Raw genomic sequence first — 21996 nt, forward strand, 5'->3', positions numbered from 1 at the left:
TTCAAGCAAAAAAATACAAGAGTGTATCATTGTTTTCCAATTAAAAAAGGGCCAATATAAGAGTTGAGTAATGTGATACTAATTTTTTTAATTATGTAAATTGACTATTCAAATTTTTAGTTGTCTGGAAGTAAAATTCTGAGTTGAGCAATTAGAATTTATAATGAACACCAATGAAAATAATATATATATATATATATATATTTGTAGATACTCAATTTACATTAAAAAAAACTTTTTTTTTTAATATATAAAGTATTTTACGTTAAAACAAAAAGAGTCTAAGGTGATATTTGATAAAACTGAAAACTGAAAACTGAAAAAGTAACTTCAAAAAATCAAATGCTGAATTGTTAAACTGGAAAATAAAAATGATAAAAATTTATGGGTAAATTACAAATACACCCCTTATGAATTGCTTCCTGTAATTTGAAATTTGCAAATACTTCCTTGCCAAAAAAATTATTTAATTGAATTAACTGAAAAAATAAAATTCCTAATTGTTATCTTATATAATGATAAAATTACCTGAATTATTAATTGAAATAAATTTTTAATATAATTAAAAACTGTTAATTAACTTAATAATTTATTATTAAAAAAGAACATTTGTTATGTAATTTGAAACTTCAAAGGACATAATGTAATTTTTAAAACTACAGATGGTATCGTATTTAAGTAAACCTCAAGGAGTCATTGTAATTTATCTAAAATTTAAATACTAAATTTTAAAAAAAAAATTTGTTTGAAATATTTGATCATTTTTGTGAATAAATTATATTTAATCATTTATTTAATAAAAATTTTACAAATTTCACGCTCATATAAAATATTTAATTATTTATTTAATAAAAAATTTGATACGCTCACATTACTCGTGATAACCGTGAATCCGGATCTTCGGTAGCACTCTCCTGGCGCCCTCCCTGTCGCCCTCCAAAACGACGTCGTTTTGGAGGGGTTTTTTTTTTTTTTTTTCTTTTCTTTTTCTTCTTTCTCTTCACTTCGGTCTGTGTTTGATTTTTGAAGAAAACCAGAGGCCTTTTCTTCTTCTGCAGAACAGAAACCAGAGGGGAGGGGAGAGGAGGGGAAGAAGAGAGAGAGGAAGGGAGAAGAAGAAGGGTGGTGGGAGGGGAGCCGCTGTGTATTTTTTTTTTTTTCTTTTCTTCTTCTTTCTCTTCAGTCTATGCTGAGGACTTTTCTTCTTCTTATTCTGGGTTTGATGATGATGATGAAATTTGATTTTAGTTCTTGGGTTTGAAATTTGATTATTCTGGGTTTGATGATTTTTTTTTTGATCGGCTATTCTGGGTTTGATGATGATAATTATTCTGGGTTTGATGATGATGATTATTCTGATGATGAAATTAGTAAAAAAAACCCAATTCATCAATTTCTTAAACCAATTTCAAATCTGTAAAAAAAAATCAGATTTCAATAAACATCATCATCAATTTCTATTTGTTGATCAACATCAATAAGGAAGAAGGAGCTGCGCTGCAGGGTTAACATCAACAAAAAAAAAAAAAAAAAAAAAAATCTACAAATCTAATTCAGAAAGATTACCATAGCTGTGTTGAAAAAAATTACCATAGCTGTAAAATCAAATCTGGTTTTTCTTACAAATCTAACTTCAGAAAGATTACCCAACATACACAGATTTCTAATATTATTTTTTCAAATATGGAAAAAGCCAAATAGAAATGTTAAAATATATATATATATATATATATTCTGAAAGATTTGGCTGGTTGTAGATCAAGGTTTTGGGTTAGACATGGTTTCAAGTGTTGGGAATTTTATGGAATCTTTGTTTGTTTTCAAACTCAAAAATTATTTCAGATTTCTAGACATGGTTTCAACATTTATATATATATCTCACATTTAAAAATAAAAATAAAAACAATCCTACACTTGAAGTTTACAGATCCAGGAAGAAGAAGAAGAATAAGAAAGAAGAAGAGGAAAAAGAAAAGAAAGAGTTATCTCTCTCTCTCTCTGCAGCAATGAATCTGGGTTTGATCCGAGCAAGAAAACCAGAAGGGAGCAGAAACAGAACAGAAATCTGGGTTTTCTTCATCTTTATTTTGGTCCCCCCCTCCGTCTCAATCCGTCCTCTTCCTTCTTCTCCCCTCTTCTTCTCCCTTCCTCTGTCTCTTCTTTCCCTCCCTCTCCTCTCCTCTCCTCTGGTTTTCTGCAAAAACCAAACACAGACGGAAGAGAAAGAAGAAAAAGAAAAGAAAAAAAAAAAAAAAAAACCCTCCAAAACGACGTCGTTTTGGAGGGCGACAGGGGAGTGCGGCAGGAGAGTGCGACCGAAGATCCGAATTCGATAAGCGTATCCCCCCATTCGACAGACTTAAGATTGCGAGCCTCATCAAAATCGCTCTCTCACCGGACACAAACCTCTGTGTGTACGGACTTGAAACGTGGCAAAGTGAGTGGATCACAAACCCAACACACACCTTTACCTTCATTTCATCTTCTTCATACGTTTTACGATTCTCAAACGATTTTCATTCTTCGCTAATCATCATTCTATTTTGTCTTAAGCTTTTCATGTTTGTTTTTTATTGTCAATTTCCAAAAAAAAATTAGCAATTCGTCATACATCAACTATACATGTATTTATATCACTTTTTGTCTAATTGAAATTGTAGTATATGTGAACTTCCATAGAATTAGTTTTTTGCATTTCATTTCCTTGTTTCACAATTGGCTTAGATGATATTTTTTCTGAAAAAGTGTCTTATGTGATAGTTGGTGTACTTGTGGAGTTAAATTAATCAATTAGTTGGTTAAAAGCTTGTTTGATTAACCATATGTGATGGTTAGTGTACTGGAGGAATTGGATTGATGAAGTGTTGGTTGCTGATTCACTGTATCATTATATATATATATATATATACTAAGGACATGGACACACCGGCACATTAACTTTTAGAAAATGAAAGACATGTCACGTGGGGGACGTATAAAATATATAATTTTATATATTTATTACATGTCATAAATATATCAAAATTTTAAAATGTGTAGATTAAAATTATCCTGTCAATAGTTCAGACCACACAACATTTTAAATTGAAATTTTAAGCATTTTTTATTTCTTCCTACTTGATTGAGCTGTTAATGTAAAAGCTGATTCAATGGGGTGTACCTAATAGTGGGTGTGAATTCATTAGACCTTAAGACAATGTCATGTATATCAAAATTTTAAAGTGTGTAGATTAGATTAAAATTATCCTGTCAATAGTTCACACCACACAACATTAACTTTAAATTGAAATTTTAAGCAATTACCTCTTGCAGGTATGGCTAAAAGCCATAAAGCTCATCGAAAAGTGCCCAGGTCTCAAAAACCAAATAAGACCAATGAAAAAGTCAAGTGGGTGTACAACACAAGCCAGTTGCAATTTGTGGTTGCTAACCGAGACCACAGTTGTGGATATCTCGGTTAGTTATTAAACTAAAAACTAAGCCTCATTTTGGGGACACAAAAAATAAGCTGCTAATTGACTTATTGGTTTATTTGACTTACTAAAATAAATTGTATGTGTTCACAGGCAAACCTATCAAAGGAGTGGAGCCCAAGAAGAAAGGTAAGTTTCTCATATGTTATTTCTATAGGTTGCTCAAATTATGTGATACTGCAGAATGTGTTCCACGGGGAGTGGGAAAAGAAGAGAAACATCAGAACAGATAACAAAACACATCTCATTTGAACAAGTCATTCAAACTTCACAAACCATTCTACAAACACTTGTATTAAGTTCAAATATAATTATTTTCCATAAGATGTTTACTTCATAAAAGTAACAAGGCCCTGAGTTTAACTATAGTTAATTGGTAACTTTAGATATTAAATTATACAGGCAATCTTCTACAACAAGAGTATCACTGCTTATACTCTTGTATCTTTAACATCATGATGGAAAAAAGGTTGTTTGGAAACTAGGTGATGCATCATGTTTTGTGAAAACTAACACGATGTTTATATTCATGTGTGTCTGTGGGTGGGAATCAATATTTATGAAGTTCTTACATGTACCCTAATTACCAACTTCTTTCCTCCTAATATTTAAACATTAGGGAATCAAATCCAAAATCTTTTATATAAAATCTGAAAATTATACATATACTGATACTATAAAATACTGGTGCGATGAGCTTGTAGAGGGCACTGCTCATTGAGCTCTTAAACTTGTGGTTGAGTCCATTCAATCACCCAACCACCAGGCAAGCTTATGACCTGTAAACTGTATGCTCATCACTTGCAAAGAGTCTATGACACCTGTCCCCTATTTTTTTGATCCATAAAAGCTTGCATAAAGAGAAATTTATTATTCTTTTCATATTAGAGTGTTTATAAAGGACCTAAATTTAGTGCTCATACAGATTCTCTGTTCCAACATGTTTCAAATTTATGTATTTGACTGATTCTTTTCTTCCTGGTTGTTTTCATATGATTACTTGATCCTGAAATTCTTAAGACATATGTTTGGCTTTTTTTCAGAGACTTATTGTTAGATCTCAATTGATTTTACGAAGTGTTGGGGCGTTGTCCAAAGTGCACAGAATAACTTCTCTATTTTGTGGTCGTAAAAAGTGAAAGTAATATATTGGGATTTTTAACATGTTAAAACGTAACATAAATGATTAAGGGTCATGGTGGGTCAGGGTTTTGGAATCATGGAGGCCAATTTGGATTTTGGTTATTGTTAGATCTCAACTGATTGTACAGTTTTATTGTTAGATATCAAAATTAGATGTTGTAATAAGGTGTTCATAGAAGGTAATGATTGAGAAATAAATCATGAAACTTCAGGTTTAAGTGGATCCACAACAACGGGTTATTACCAAGGAATGAATGATACTTAATACATATGTATGCCATCAATTTTGCATGACACTTGATTATTACCAAGGAACGTAGAACTTCATGTTTAAGTGGATCCACAACTGTGATTATACCACATTAACATTCCTAGTTTGACTATTAAGATATCTTGGGCTTGTTTGGTTTGTTTTTGGGAGAGTTGTTTTTGAAAAAAAATTTGGGGAGAGAGTTTAAAATTTTTTTTGGTTTGTTTGGTTGTATATTTTGGGAGAGTTGTTTTTTTGGGAGTTTGGGATGATTTGATATTTTGGGAGAATTTGAGTAGATGTGTGTGAGAGAAAAAGTGATTGAGAAGGAGAGAGGAGAGAGAAAAAGTGATTGATTGATGTGTAAGAGAGAAAGTGATTTTGGAAATTTTTTGAGAAAAACTCAAACCAAACAATTTTTTAGAAATTTTTTTCTAAACCTCATCTCCCAAATGCAAACCAAACATACCCCTTGTTTCTTAAAGCTAAAATGCCAACTAATGTCATTAGATAAGACAGCATTTTGAAGCAGCAAACAAAATAAAATAAAGAACACAATAAATCCATAACAATACATGATGAACATACCTGATGCCACACTTTCAGCAAGTGTGTCAAACATCACTCTCACAAACAATAGCATTCCTCGATGATGCATCACAGCCGAGAGTTTTATGCTCAATCGCTTTATTAGCTATTGATGGCATTATTATCCCCTGCAGAGCATGTAATAACTACTAAATTTATACCCAAGACACAAGGATGTCAATTTATGATAATAAAACCAATTCCCAGACTACTAAACCAATACACAATTAATCTAAAACCTAAAACCCAAAATTATACCATGGTTGCATTCAATTTCTCCGTGAAAAATAAATCTCTCTGTTACAAATTATAGGTAACCATACACTCCTTTTCGTACCTTGTTAGAAAGATGGCTACCGAGGCAGTTGGGGCATTGTCCAAAGTGCACGGGATAACTTCTCTATTTTGTGGTAGTAAAAAGTGAAAGTAATTCATATATTGGGATTTTTAACATGTTAAAACGTAACATAAATGCTTAAGGGTCATGGTGGGTCAGGGTTTTGGAATCATGAAGGCCAATTTGGATTTTGGTTATTGTTAGATCTCAACTGATTCTACAGTTTTATTGTTAGATATCAAAATTAGATGTCGTAATAAGGTGTTCATAGAAGGTATTGATTGAGAAATAAATCTTGAAACTTCATCTTTAAGTGGATCCACAACAACCAGTTATTACCAAGGAATGAATGAAACTTACTTGATTATTACCAAGGAATGTATGTACGCCATCAATTTTACATGATACTTGATTATTACCAAGGAATGTAGAACTTCATGATTAAGTGGAACCACAACTGTGATTATACCACATTAATGTATTCCTAGTTTGACTATTAAGATGGCTTGTTTTTTAAAGCTACATTGTCAACTAATGTCATTAGATACGACAGCATTTTGAAGCAGCAAACAAAATAAAATAAAAAACACAATAAATCCATAACTCTACATGATGAACATACCTGATGCTACACTTTCAGCGTGTCAAACATCACTCTCACAAACAACATTCCTCGATGATGCATCACAGCCGAGAGTTTTATGCTCAATGGCTTTATTAGTTATTGATGGCATTATTATCCCCCGCAGAGCATGTAATAACTACTAAATTTAAACCCAAGACACAAGGATGTCAATTTACAATAATAAAACCAACTCACAGACTACTAAACCAATACAAAATTAATCTAAAAGCTAAAACCGAAAATTATAAAAAAAAATATATATATACAAATAATACCATGGTCGCATTCCAATTCTCTGTGAAAAATAAATCTCACTGTTATAAATTATTGGTAACCATACACTCCTTTTCTTGTCTTATTAGAAAGATGGCTACTGGGGCTGTTGGGGCATTGTCCAAAGTGCACGGAATAAATTCTCTATTTTGCGGTAGTAAAAAGTGAAGTAATTCATATATTGGGGTTTTTAACATGTTAAAACTCAGCATAAATGCTTAAGGGTCATGGTGGGTCAGGGTTTTGGAATCATGGAGGCCAATTTGGAATTTGGTTATTGCCCATGCAGTTAACTTCTTCAAACCATTTAAAAGGTCAATTTTTAATCCAGGTTTCAATTTTTGTATTATTGATTTTCTTTTCGTTTTTCTTTTTGTTTTGCACTGTGATTACTTACATAGGATACATATAAGTTTCATTGTTTAAACTGTATGTTATGCCAATGCATTTATCAATTTCCATACTCGCTGGCTTCATTACAACCATATCCGGGACAATTAACATAAGCATTCTCTGTTGAGTTTTTGTTTTTTTTGATTAGTTATGTCAATGGAAATTAGCTTCTACTATCCGGTAATATTTTTATTAATTTTATTTTTTATTTATAGTTGATGTTTATGCAAATTTATGTATTTGACTGATTCTTTTCTTCTTGGTTGTTTTCATTTTTAGCAGGGAGTAAATGTTCGGGTTGACTTGATTCTGGAATTCTTAAGACATGTGTTTGACTTTTTTTTACAGATGTATTGTTAGATCTCAACTGATTTTACAGTTTTATTGTCAAGTATCAAAATTGCATGTTTTAATAAGGTGTTCATAGAAGGCATTGATTGAGAAGTTTAGCTGGGGGATGACTTGGTATGGTATGATATATGATTAGTTGATTTTGGAGTTCTTGGAGATATATTTGTCCATTTTTTTTTTTCCAGAAAGATATTTTTACAGATGTATTGTTAGATCCTAAGTAAGCATAGAATAGAGATATGTATGTCTTGTTTTTACAGATATGTTTTACAATATATTGTTAGATATAGCACACAGTAGCACACAATTTTTAAAAAACACAGAATATGATATGTCCAGGATACGTTAAAAGTTACATAGGTCATGTTTAGAGAGTTTAAAAAGGGTAATCTAAGAGTTTGCCAAGTATCTATAAAGTGTCCGATATTATAAAATTATTTTTAATTAAGACACCTTCATGAAGTGTTAGGCACGAAGTCGCAGTGTCTGACACAGGTGTTTGACACGACCCAACAGGACACGCTTAGAGGTTCAAAGACATTAATTTACATAGGTCAAGTTTAGAGAGTTTAAAAAGGGTCGCCTAAGTGTTCACCAAGTATTTATAAAGTGTCTGATATTATAAATTTATTTTTTAATTAAGATACCTTCAAGAAGTGTTAGACATGCTTTTAAGAGTGCCTACGAAGTCTCGGTGTCTCACACGGGTGTTTGACACGACCAAACAGGACACGCCTACTCTATAAAGTGTAGGGGCTTCTTAGATTAGATCTCAACTAGATTTTACAGTAGTATTGTTAGATATCAGTTGTTCAAACAGAAAAATTTGCGGCCACCATCCAATTATTCTACATTCTTTAATTTTTTGGACTTTTTTCAGATTTTTTATTTTTTATTTCAAGCCTAAATCCAGTCCCAATGTTATATTTTTATTTTTCAGATCATATTGAAGATGTCACATTGTGACAACAAGCCTAAATCTTCCTCCCATTACCACATCTCAAACCCACTCAAATCATAACATCTGAATATTTATCTGGCAAGGTAACTATGGCGGATGAATGTTATATACATTGTTATGAGCACGCACAACATACATTAAGGCCATATTTGTTTGATTAGCATTTTTATAACTCTTACCCTATGATTATGTATTCCTTCTAACTATGGTAGATGAATGTTATATACAATGTCATGAGCGCGCACCATATAAATTAAGGCCATTTTTCTTTGATTAGCATTTTTAGAACTCTTACCCTATGATTATGTATTCCTTCTAATTGTGTTCTTTATTCCATATATGGATTGGCTGAAGAGTATGAGGAGTAAATGACAAAATTCTATCAATTTTGGAATATTAGTCTGAACATCTTCTTAACCTTCATTTTGAATTTCAATCCCTCTTCGATTCAATAGTACCTATTATATGGGGATACAAAGTCTATATTGACAATTAGCTTAGATTCCAATTTTTCTTAGTCAAACGTGTGAATATGTATCGTATTGGATTATTAATCAAATCTCAAGATCATGTCTCCCAAACAAAAATAGTCATATTTGATAGTTGGTTTAGGTTGATTGGGGTTATTGTGTACGGGGTTGAGTGATGGGGTTTACATAAAAATTCTCATTACATAAACAGTGACTTAATTGTTCCTGGAAAAAATAAATAAATAAATAAGCATCTTCTAATCAATCAAGGCCAGAACATGAAGGCCTCATTCTGGAGGAAGCTTCAAGAGAGAATGAGGATGTCTCTAGCCTTTGTTTAATCGGAAAAGTTATAGCTCCTAAAACCTTAAATAAGAACACAGTCTCTAACATTATCAAGGGAGCCTGGAAAATTCGAGATTAGCTCTCTATCTCACTGTGGAACGATAATGCTTACCTCTTCCAATTTGGAAATAGTGATGACCATGATAAAGTTCTTCGGGATAGTCCATGGTCAGTTATGGGCACCCTTTTGGTTCTTGAACCCCTCCTAACGGGTCAAACAATGGAAGAGATGGATTTTAGACGGTGCTCATTTGGGGTCCAGGTGCGCAGTTTGCCTCTCAACAACCTCACAAAACAGAATGGTGAAATTCTTGGCAATCGAATACGGCGGCTGATTCGAGTAGCGGTTCACTCTAAAGGATTATATTCCCAATTTTCTCCAACTTCGGGTGGAAATTGATACGCAGCAACCTCTTCCCAAGGACCTATGACTTCAACAATCTCAGGGAGGAGGTGAGTCTTGGCTTTCCTTAAAATATGAAAAACTTACTAATTTTTGTTATGATTGTGGGCGTCTTGGGCATGATAACTCATGCAAATTGTGACCAAAGAACAGGGGGCTACTTCTGGTTATGGTCCTGGGTTGCTTATTGGTGTTGCAAATGGCACTGGTCTACCCATTGAACATTACTGTCGGCAAGTCAATGAGCTTGAAGCGAGGGTCAATGGTTTCATACCAGGGCAGAGGTTGCCTACCAGAGCTCAACCTGTAATTTCGACTGCAAGTGACTCTATGACGAATGGGCATGCCTGTACTACTCCCACGATGGGTCTGAATCCACCACCCCGTACAAACATGTCCACACCTGATACGGTGGCACCAGGAGGAGTGGGAATCCCACTGCCAGCTATCCAAACCATTACTCCTTTGTCTCTTTCAAAATCCCTCCTGGGTCAACAGATACAACTAGTGTTCGGGTGGGTAAACATGGCAAGTAGATAAGGCCTGACTTAGGCCTAGACCTCCCCCCCAACCCACTATCCAGAAACACTTACCAATCCCTCACCTGAGCCCACCCAACCTCCCTCACCCCACAGCCTAAGTCTTGGGCCAAACCGCCCCTCTTCTCAACAACCAAACCCCTAAGCATGTGTACTATTACTAAACCACCAGACAGCCCACAAATTGTTTCAACCCATTCATACACTAGATTTGGAGGATCAAACTCATGGGCCTCCATCTTTGTCTTTGCCCAACCCTCTTCTTGTTATCTATCCAAAAAACCAGTCACCGCTTGTGGATCGCCATCTATCGTTTGCCCTTCATCATCTATCTCTTAAACGAAAGGGGGATGAGGTAAATGATCTAAATTCTCGTCAGCCAAAATGTCTAAAACTTTTTGGGTCTCAAACCCCTCTGTTGGAAGCTCCTCTGCTACAACAGCAACCATCTCCCAATTCTGGGCATCAAACAAGGAAGGTTACTTCTGGTTCAGCCAAGCAACGAGGACGCCAAAAAGGGAAGCAAGGTTTAGTGGATGTGGCAATTCATTCGGCAGAGGATTTCAGTAATAGCATCAACCCACCTCAGGTAAGGGTTAACTATTATCTCTATGATTGCGATGGTGTCTTGTCTCAAGTTCTTAGTACCTACCCAGAGTCGAATTCATCTGATCAGGAATGGGCAATGGTGGCTGGCCCTAAACAACCACAAGACCCATGTTGATGCTCAGCTAGAATTGTCAGGGGCTGGGGCGTCCCCTGACAATCCAAATCCTCCGAGGGTTAAGCAAAACCCATCGTCCCACAATGATGGAAACGAAAAATAAGCAACCCGTACTTAAGAGGGTTTGCAGAAGCCATAGTTTTCCAAACAAGAGTTACGTAGAACCGACTGGTTTATCGGGAGGCCTAGCTTTATGGTGGACAGATGAAGTGGACCTTCAAGTTCGACACAAATCACCTCATATATTCTGGTGAAAAATATCTATGGGGCAGCAAGCAGCTGATTGGATTGCCACTTTGTCTATGCTCCTCCCAAGAGGTCAGAGAGGAAACTTTTTTGGCAATTTCTTCATGATTTGGCATCCGAGAACAGCTATCATTGGTTATGTTTGGGGGATGTAAACGAAGTAGGTTGGTCTTGGTAAAAGCAAGGTTCAGTGGGTGGTAACAATGCCCGAATGTAGTATTTTGAGGATGTGTTGTCTGTTTGTGAGTTGATGGACTTGAGTTCAAAAGAGCACTGTATGCCTGGTCGAATAACCAAACGGGAGACAGAAATGTTGGAAGGAACAATTTCCCTATGCCCAAGTGCATCATGAGGCCTTTGTAGGTTCAAATCATTGTCCTCGTCTTTTCCACTACAATGTCCCACCCAAAAAAATCCCTCGCCTTTTCAAATTTGAATCTATGCAAACCACAAGTCCTGAATGTTCGGAGGTGATTCAAACAAATTGGAATGTAGAATTAGGCGGGTCGCCTATGGCTCGTTTTACTTAAAATCTGAAGAAGTGCAGTAGGGGTCTTACTTCATGGAGCAAGGCTACTTTCGGGCATAATATGCTCAAAATCATAGCTTTAAAATCCGAATTTCTGAAACTCCCAGAGCTTGCTTTCACTGACGACACCTTCTCTAGAATTTGGGAACTTCAAGAGGAGTTGGAGGATGTATTAGACCGCAAAGAAATGTATCTACATCAAAGGTCAAGGGTAAATTGGCTTAGATACGGGGATAAAAACTTAGGCTTTTTTCATGCTACAGTGATTCAGAGATGGCAGAGGAACCAACTTGTCAAGCTCAAATTGGAGTTGGGGATATGGTTTGAATCGGATGAAGAGATAAATGCCCATCTTCTAATCTATTTGCAAGACTAGTTTAAAGCTTCGGGGCCAAGGGACTTCACTGAGGCATTGTCTGTTGTTGACACAAAAGTCACAGCAAATATGAATGCCAGCTTTATACAACCAATTACTGATGCTGAAATCAAGCTTGCAGCGTTTCAATTAGGTCCGCTTAAAGCCCTAGCCCAGACGGGTCTCTGCGGATTTTTTATCAGAAGCATTGGAATGTTGTTGGTCTGTCGGTGTGTTTGGCTATCCAGAGTTTTTTTTAGGGGGGTTTGGGCTTTGAAGAGTGGAATCATACCAACCTTGTGTTCCCCAGAAAAATTATCCCAATATCGGCCAATTAGCGTTTGCAATTTCAACATGAAGATCATATTGAAAATTTTGGCGAATAGGTTGAAAGGGAGTCTTAAGCATTCAATCACCCCACAACAATTAGCTGTTGTTCCAAGCCGCTTAATTCAAGAAAGTATTTTGGTGGCACATAAGGCTTTCCACTACCTCAAGCACAAGAAGAGGGCTAACCGAGTCAATCTACCTTTGAAGCTTGACTTCAACAAGGCCTATGATCGCATTCAAAGGGACTTCTTGGAGGCAGTGCTAAGGAAATTAGGATTTCTTGATTGTTGGATAAAGTGGGTCATGGACTGCGTCTCAACTGTCAGTTTCTCAATTACTTGTTCCTTCTAGTGGCTAATTTGCTATCCAAATCCATTACTAGGGGTGTTTTTCATCAAGAAATCGCTAGTTTGAAACTGAGAAGTTCATGTCCTGTCTAGTCCCATTTGTCTTTCCCAGATGATGCCATTCTTTTCTTTAAAGCCAACAGCTCAGAGTGTCAGAATATGCTGAAAATTTTACAGATTTATAGTGAGGCCTCGAGTCAACTTCTGAATTTTGACAAGTCTAAAATTCTCTTCTCGGCTAACGCTTCGGATGACTTGAAAAGACAGATTTTTGTATCAATGGGTATTGCATCTGCCAGGCCAAATGGGAAGTACTTGGGCCTCCCATCCATGTGGGGTCGTTCAAAAGCCGAGGTCTTTGTCTATTTGATTGAAAAAGTGGTGTCCAAAATGCAAGGGTGGAAGGACAAGCTTCTTTCTCACGCCAGCCAAGAAGTTCTACTTAAAGTCGTAGTCCAAGCCATTCCCTCTTATGCTATGGCTTTCTTCCACCTTTCCCAAAGCTTTTGCCACAAGTTGAATTCCTTTATCCGCAACTTTTGGTTGAAGGGTGACCCAGGTAATAATGGCATTCAATGGACAAAGTGGGAAACCATGTCCAGACCCAAATCTCAGGGAGGTATGGGTTTTCGGGATTTCATTTCCTTTAATCAAGCAATGCTCGCAAAGCAATGTTGGAGATTGATCAAAAACCCAGACTCTTTTTGCGCGAGAATGCTGAAGGGAATCTACTTTCCTACGTCTGATTTTCTTCAAGCTTCCCTAGGAACTAGAGCCTAATGTGCTTGGTCAAGTTTCCTAAAAGGGCGGGAACTTATTCACAAAGGGATTCGGTGGCAGATTCAGAATGGGCAAGTTGTTTGGTTTTGGCATGATAGTTGGCTTCCATCCACAAGCAATCTTAAGATAGTGTCCCCTCACCCATCCAACTGTCCAATCACCCTTGTCTCCGATGCTATTGATCCTATTCACAAAATTTGGAAGATTGATCTTGTCAAACCTTTTGTGTCAAAGGAAGAGCTCCATGTTATTCAATCTATTCCTTTATCTTTGGAAGGGAGGATACTCATGTGTGGCACCCAAGTAAATCAGGCTTGTACTCAGTTAAGTCTGGATACATTTTGGCCAAATCATTGAATGGAGCCCCCATTGAGCTCCAAACATCATCTTTCTTCTCTTTCCCGTATGATTTTTGGAAAAATGTCTGGAATCTTGAAGTCCCTCCCAAATTTCGTCATTTTTAGTGGAGAGCGTGTAAGAATCTGTTGGCAACCAAAGTAAACCTTCATAAACGCAAGTGCTCTGTTTCGTCAATTTGTCCGATTTGCTTGAAAGAGGCTGAAACGGTAGAACACTTGATGTTTGATTGTGATTGGACCAAAGCTGTGTGGTTTGGGAGCACTCAGCAACTTCGTATTGATAAGGGCTCGGTTTCAAATGTTGCTCAGTGGACAGCAAAGTGGTTGGAAAACAAATCTGATAACTGCAATGGCAAAGATATTTTAAGCAAAGCGGGTTTATTTGGAAATCCAGGAACGAATATGTTTTTAATCATGTCCCAATCAATCCCTCAGAAACCATTAACAGATTCTTGTCTGCTTGGAAGGAGATCCAGTCTCACCTTATCGAGAACCATAACTCTTATTCAAATGCCACAGCTAACTCAGCCTCGGTTGGTCAGGGATGGAGACCAGCTTTGGCAAGAGGCCGTAAAATCAACTACGATGCTTCGTTCTCTTCGGTAACTGGAAGAGCATCTTTTGTTGCTGTCCTAAGAATTGCTGAAGACCGTTTTATTGATGGCATTGCCTATGCCTCCCCCTCTACTTCAATGTTACAAGCTGAAGCTCGAGCTTTGCAAATGTCATGCCTTTTGACCCAAGTTCATAACCTCAATCAGGTTGAAATAGAAAGTGATAATCAAATGATCATCCACCTGTGTGTGTCTGAAATGGTGCCTTCTTGGGATTGTATGGCTATTGTGTCTGATATCCAGTTGTTATCTAGGAATAGGCAATGGAATTTTGTCTGGACGAAACGAAGCAACAATAGATAGCTCACTGGGTAGATGCTACTCATGCTAGGATGCAACTTCCTTCTGACTGAGATGCTTGTCCTTCCCCCGATCTTGTTTCTTTGCTTCTTCCTGATGTTTTAGCTTCCTCTTCTTAATATACATCTTGAGTTCAAAAAAAAATAAAAAATAAAATCTCTAATCCTATGGAATAGAATTAATAATAACATCCCCATAGAAATCCTAATATCACCCTTTTTGGGAATTCATAGTCATAAGCTATGTTAAATGGACTAGAGAATGGATGCGTATCTATCTAGAGGTTGGACTTATCAAACATCAAATTTAAGGATCCACAAACTTGACAAAAAAGGGTTATTTTTAATTTTAATCTATTAGGTGAGATAAAATGATGTTATATGTAATATATAAGGTTAGAGAGGCATTTTACTCATTTTACATATATTTTACAACAATATACATATAATAATAGTGTTAAACACAAATATATTAGAAGTGTCCAATGAACAATATGGCACACATATCTCACATCTTTACCCCCAAGTGCTGGGTGTGTTATTTCATTTATTTTGAATAGTCTATATAACATAGGTCATATGAGATACCAAATTTTATATCACTTTTCACAAGCAAACATGATCTATATACGATCATCAGATTGCTAATCTAATTTCATGACCTATGAAAAAAAAAAAAAATCTATATAGAGCTCCAACTTACAGAAAGTCTTAGTCAGTATGCCACCATTGCTGCATAATTCCATACTCACAGTCCCAACTATGTTCAGCTAAAATAGTATTGAAGTATCTCCTTATGCATTTCTTACACATCTGCATGCAAAACTACATTTGAAACATCTACATAGTATTGAGAAGAGAAGTCCATCATGTCCATATACAATGAAATGCTAGATTTTTATAAACTATCTACCTTAACAAAATAACTCTTACTAAATGCACATGCCACCAAATATGATTTAGGTTGTGTTTGGAGTATTGATTTAGATAGAAATTTAAAAAAGGAAACAGAAAAATATTTTTCCCTTTTATCTTTATAAATTCCTACCTAAATCAATACCTCAAACACAATCTGAATATCCAGAAAATGAACTTATACCATCATTACTCGAACAACCAAACATGTATGGCTGCATGTGCATTTAATAAGATTTTAGTAAAATTATTTGTGTTCGTAACCTTATTTCATTTTTATATTACACAAGAAGGGGTCATTGCAAAGGCCAATGCCTACGTTACATTGAAACAGGTGCGGGTGCAAATACATATCAGATTCTATCAAATTTTAAATTTAAGGGTACACTCATAATTTTATGTTTTTAATTTAATATTTAATATATTATGTGAGATAAAATGATGTTATATGTAATATACAATGTCAAAAAGACATTTTATAACAATTATACAATAAAAATGACGGTGTTAAATACAAAATATAGAAAGTATCTAATGAAAAATGTCAAACACATATCCTATACATTTATCCAAGTGTTAAGCATAAGACATGTGTATTTGATTTATTATGATGAATTCACCTAATATAGACCAAGGCATTGGTGGATGTGATGCTCTTTTATTATTATGCTACGCAATTTTTCCTTTTCTTATATTTCACTTACCAATTGTAAACACCAAAAAGAAAATATATTATTTTTACAAAAATAAAAAAACATGGAATCATCAGAAATCCAAATGACATAACATGATAACAGTGACCTTTTTACAAACAGAAAGTATATTGATGTGTTTTTGGTTTTAAAGGGAGGTTTCACAGGTTAAACACTTCATTTTGCATATATTTTTATGTTTTATCGCAACTCCAAAAAAAATAAAAAATAAAAAATAAAAACAGGGTCAAGCTACAAGACTCCATAGGACTCACTTTAGATTTTTGAGACTCTAGCCGAATTTTTAAAATAGGATTCTTTATACATAACCACAAAAAATAAAAATAAAAAAGTTATGTAAAATTATAATCACTCTCAAATTTTTTATTTTTTATTTTTTTGGTAACTACACAGTCTGTTTACATATCAAATCACTATAATTATATATTAAATTCAAATTTATACTATAAATATAAATAAATTAAGATACGAAAAAATAATTAAAAGAATTCAAAAAACAGAAGCAAATGTTAACAAGTAAAAATAATATCGAGATTGGTCTAAAAAGTACTTTGAAAATAGGTATAAAAAAAAAAAAAAAAAGCATTGAAATTAGTAAAAACTAATAATTTAGAATAGATGTAACATATTGTATTCTAGAAAAACATGTTTCTTTTTCTCGTGTCTCTAATGCTATGTTTGGTTAGGGATTTGAGAAGGGATTTATAAATAGAAAGGGAAAATGTACGTGAAACTATATGAAATGTAGGTATATTTTATTCACATTTCACCAACCTTTTTCATTTCTCGTTCCAAATCTCTCATCAAATCCTTCAATCAAACACAGCATAAGGAACTCTAATTAGCAAAACCAATATAAAATCCGGTTTCATTGTTTTATAATTTAGCAAAATTTAGGTTACAACAGGAAAAAACAAATAAAATCTAGAACTATCAAACCAAATAAAAATTAAACCAATTACAGTAAAATAACACTGAAACATTAGTCTTATAATATTTTTATCTGTAAAATAACTAATTAAATTTAGTTTGAACATTACTCATATAATATTTTTATCTATAAAATAACTAATTAAATTTAGTTAATCTAATGCATCTACTATACCCTATTTAATAGATAACATAGCAAATGTATTAAAACTTTTCTAGTAACATGGTTGATTCAAGATAAAATTGCACAATTGAATAAGCTAAATTAGGCCCTCATTAGACCTTAAATCTGTTCAAATTTAGAACTCCTAGGCATACCTCTGTCAATTACCTTAAAATCCCCTATGATTATGTTTCATTAAGACAATATATATTAAACAAAAGAGAGAACATAGGTTAAATGTAGGGAAGGTAAAAGAAAAATGAAAACATAGGAAGCCCAATTCAAAGAAAACAAATATTGATAATTTTCAAACCCAGAACCCAAAAAACCAAAAACATAATATATATATATATATACATATAAAATGATTTTATTCGTTTGGTTCTTATATCCTTAATCCTCCTTCTTTTCTTTTTTTTGTGTTTAATTTCTTTTACCAATTGGAATATTTTCTGTTCAAATAAACGGATCTAGATGAGATCGATGAAATTCAAAGTAATACTAAAAAAAATCAAAAATTTTCTCAGAATAACATCTAAAAATCGATTCTTTTATATCTTTATTAGGATCTGAAAGATTTAATTTTTACTCTAATAGATTGATAATAAATAAATAAATAAATAAAGTCTTGTTCTAATGATTATGTGCTAATGATCAACGAAATTTACAAACAAAACAAATATATATATATATATATATGTATATCATACCTTGTAAGTCAGATCTGTAAAAAAAAAAAAAAAAAAAAAAAAAGAGATATTTTTGTGAAACTGCTCGGTTACTCTTTTTCTTTTTTTTTGATCTACAGGATGAGGCCGTCGATCCATGAATGTGCCGACGGCGGCGGTGATAAGGAGATGGTGGTGGCGGCGGCGGCGGGGCTACTGGGTGTTGTGGTCGCGTTGGGCGGAGACGATTGAGGATGATAGGGAAAAGGAGATGGCCAGGGAGATGAGAGGCAGAGACGCTGAGAGAGAAGAAGAGAGGCGTTAGGTCCAAGATTCATCCTTCTGTGTTACAGTTTAGTAACCCAAGCTTGTTTGGAGGTCCATGTCACGTGGGAATTTATGGTCTTTTGGAAAATACACGTGGTGCACTGTAAACAAAACTGCAGGAGATGGCTGGAGCGGTTTGCGCCCGGATCCTCTAGAGTTATTCTCTAGTGATCTCCTGAAGTGGATGATCGGACGGTTGTGCTTAAGCCTCACCAAAACGACGTCGTTTTGGTGAGGATTTTCGAAAAAAAAAAAAAAAATTTAGCATTTTCGATTTCAAAATTCCCCCCAGGCTGAAGAGGTATATCAGACGAGCGGGAAGAAGCAGAGCCGTGAAAGAAGGAGAGAGGGAAGAAGAGTTAGAGAGGATGCTCCGTTGTGCATCCCGTCGCCCCACCGTCGCAGTCGCCCCGCTGTCGCCGCCGTCCCGTCGCCCCACCGTCGCAGTCGCCACTGTCCTGCCGTAAGCTTCGGTCTCTCATCTCGTTCCCTATTCCCCTCTCTCTCTGTCTGTTCTATTCTTGTCTATCAACAAGTTAGGGTTTTCTATTTCATGTATTGCTTAAATCATTGATTTGCACCCTTTATACACATATATGTGTGTAGGTATATATGTATTTTAATCTTATTTCAGTTTTGCTTGTAGATTTTACACTCAATAATCTCTCGAAAATTGGCATATGAGTTTGTTCTTTGTTTCATTACCCTCTGTTTGGTTACCTGGAAAACGAAGAAAAAGAAGGGAAACACCAACATTGTTGTCTTACTCACTCAGTTGGAATGTTCACACACCAACTGTTTGATAATTTGCTCCTTCGAACTGTGCACACATCACGCCCATTTTTGGTGTGCACATAGGATTCAGGATTTTGGGTGTGCACATGTTTCGCCCCATTTTTGGTATTCTGTTTATAATACACTACTTATTAAAAACACATCAATCCTTTAAGCCATCTATTGCTCAAGGATGAGCAAGAAAATTCCTCAATGCTCTTTCTTTTGTATTATTGTAACCAGATTTCATGGGCAGAACATACAGGAATCATAATGTTTTGTAAAACTGTAAGTTTTGACTTAAACAAACCAATGTAAATTTAAGCTGAAAGTCCTCACACCACTCAAAATTCTATTCTAAGTTGCTCAAATAGAAAAATATTAAAAATGAATAAAATGGTTTAAATGAATCCAATAAATGGTTTTTTTTTTTTTAAAAAAAAAAAAAAAAACACCAGAAAGGAGGAAACCAAAAATTAAGTCACCACTCACCCGCTCCCAAAATTATCAAACTAGTCAAACAACTAAGCCACCGCTTCCCAACAAAAGTAAGTAGTCAAGCCAACTGAACCACATCCAGTCTTCCACATTTCAGCTTCTCATGTTCAGAGAAAGGAGAACAATATACTCCTGCCACCAATATTTTGAAGAATAACCTAATATGAAGTTGATTAAGCAATCTGCAAGCTAAAAAAGTATTCAACTTTCATGCATAATTTGTTTGAAGAATAAGCAAATAAGTGTAACAAATGTGATTTGCTTTTATGTTAATGACATGTTTATGCAATACTGGAAATAAACATTATGATTATATAGACCGCATGTAAGAAATGCTGGTTCTAGACATCCAGAAGCTGAAGATACTAACATATCCATCCAGTAACAGATCATAAAGAAATAAAAAGAGTTTCAATTAGAAGGAATCAGGAATGACAAGGTTCTATTACAGCCACTATCAAAGACATACCTCCGAACTTGTTAAATTCTAGCAGTCTGTAATGTGCATATACAGACAACTATATGATCCTCAACTTTGACTACCCTGGAACCAGTATCTGCTAGACTGCTACCAGTTTTCTAAACAAGTATACAAATTCTAATCAAACCAACCTAATTTATAATTGGGCCAACTATTAATCCGTCACATGAGAAAATGAATTTGCTCACACACTTTTGGAGTGTGCAAACAATATATAATTTTTGATAATTTTGTTGAATAAAAATATACAACTTTTGATTGATACAATACAGTGGGCCATATATTCAAAAAATATATATTGACCCTATCTAAAAATATAAACTTCACTAGGATTGAGCTGTTATACTGTGATAACTTGACTTTCCTAACACACTTGTTAATAACTTGTTTTTTATGCAGGAAAAAAAAAATGGCTTCATCTTCTATTGATAATACGAACTTAAGATTAAAGCCAAGGTTTTGTAATTGCGGAAGAATAGCTTCCGTGCGTATTGTACGAACCAATGCGAATGGAAATAAAGGACGTGTCTATTTTGTTTGCCCAAGAAAATATGTAAGAACCTGTTATATAAATGAATCTGTTACTTTTTACAAATTTCATTTGTCCTTTATTGATTAATTGATTCTTGTCCATTGTAGGATTCAAACGACCACTGCAATTACTTCAAGTGGTTCGCAGATGATGACGACGACGACATTACCTCATCAATCCGTGCCAATGCTGACGACGACGACATTACTTCAAGGCTTGGTGAGCATGATAAAAGGCTTCAAAGGATTGAGAACATCTTGAAGGCAGTGACTTATGTCATTGTATTTTGTGTATTTTTGTACCTTTTCATGTAAATGACTCAGTTCTTAGGTTTTCGAACATCCTATGAATGTAATCTACTTTTCTACTTGTTTTGTAATTTTTTTTTGGTGCTTCAAATTCTGAAGGTTTGCAAAAACAAGTGTGTAACAGGTTTATTTGAGATGAAATGTTGAATGAACAGTTTGTCAAATCTATTGAATTATGTTGGTTGCTTAACAATGTGTATTATATGTGATGGTTTGGAAATGTTGAATGTTATATAACAGGTTTCTGAAATGTTGAATAATGTTGAATGTTGAACTGTTGAAAATGTTGAATGTTGTATAACAGGTTTCTGAAATTTATTAAAAATGTTGAAATGTTGAATGTTGTATAACAGGTTGCTGCATTATATGAAATGTTCAATGTTGTATAACATGTTTCTAAAATCTGCAACAGTTTAAAAATCTGCAACAATGAAATGTTCAATGTTATATGAAATGTTCAATGTTGTATAACAGGTTTCCCAAAGCAGAATTTTAAAATCTGCAACAGTTTAAAAATCTGCAGCATTATAAAAGCTTATTCTAAGTCTTGCCTAGCATCATCCACACAGAATTTAAATCTGTAAACAGAATTGAAGCAAAAATTCTGTCAAGTATTTAAGCAAAAATTTGTATTGCCTTGCATCATCCAGACAGAATTTAAGCAAGAATTTAAGCATTATAAAAGCAGAATTTTAATCCATCAAAGCTGCAAATAGAGATACTGCAACTCTAACTCTATTTCAGCAAAAAAATCTGCAACAGTTTAACTAAATTTCAGCAACATTTCATCAACTCTATTTCAGCAACATTTGAGCATTATTTAAGCAAAAAATTTGCAACAGTTTAACTCTATTTCAGCAACATTTCAACTCTATTTCAGTAATTTTTCAGCAACAAATTCAGCAACATTTTAACTCCATTACAGCAACATTTCAGCAACATTTCATCAACTC

At 34.6% G+C, this 21996-nt stretch overlaps 1 protein-coding gene and 1 long non-coding RNA gene across 2 annotated transcripts; both read left to right on the forward strand.

Moving 5' to 3' along the window:
- Positions 1-2337: 2337 nt before the first annotated feature.
- On the forward strand, positions 2338-14891 carry LOC145813900 (uncharacterized). Its single transcript, XR_014357309.1, has 5 exons — positions 2338-2437; positions 3313-3456; positions 3567-3602; positions 7231-7262; positions 7365-14891. It is a non-coding gene; the product is annotated as an uncharacterized LOC145813900 (long non-coding RNA).
- On the forward strand, positions 12096-21432 carry LOC145812952 (uncharacterized). Its single transcript, XM_082908205.1, has 9 exons — positions 12096-12656; positions 12776-13301; positions 13488-13765; positions 13927-14173; positions 14257-14695; positions 18264-18356; positions 20603-20687; positions 20843-21016; positions 21397-21432. Exons 1-9 carry the CDS (start codon positions 12096-12098, stop codon positions 21430-21432), a joined length of 2439 nt encoding a protein of 812 aa, XP_082764331.1.
- The last annotated feature ends 564 nt before the right edge of the window (positions 21433-21996 follow it).

This window comes from Camellia sinensis, chromosome 15 (genome assembly GCF_055761805.1).
Source record: "Camellia sinensis isolate YWXY chromosome 15, ASM5576180v1, whole genome shotgun sequence".
Classification (NCBI taxonomy): domain Eukaryota; kingdom Viridiplantae; phylum Streptophyta; class Magnoliopsida; order Ericales; family Theaceae; genus Camellia; species Camellia sinensis.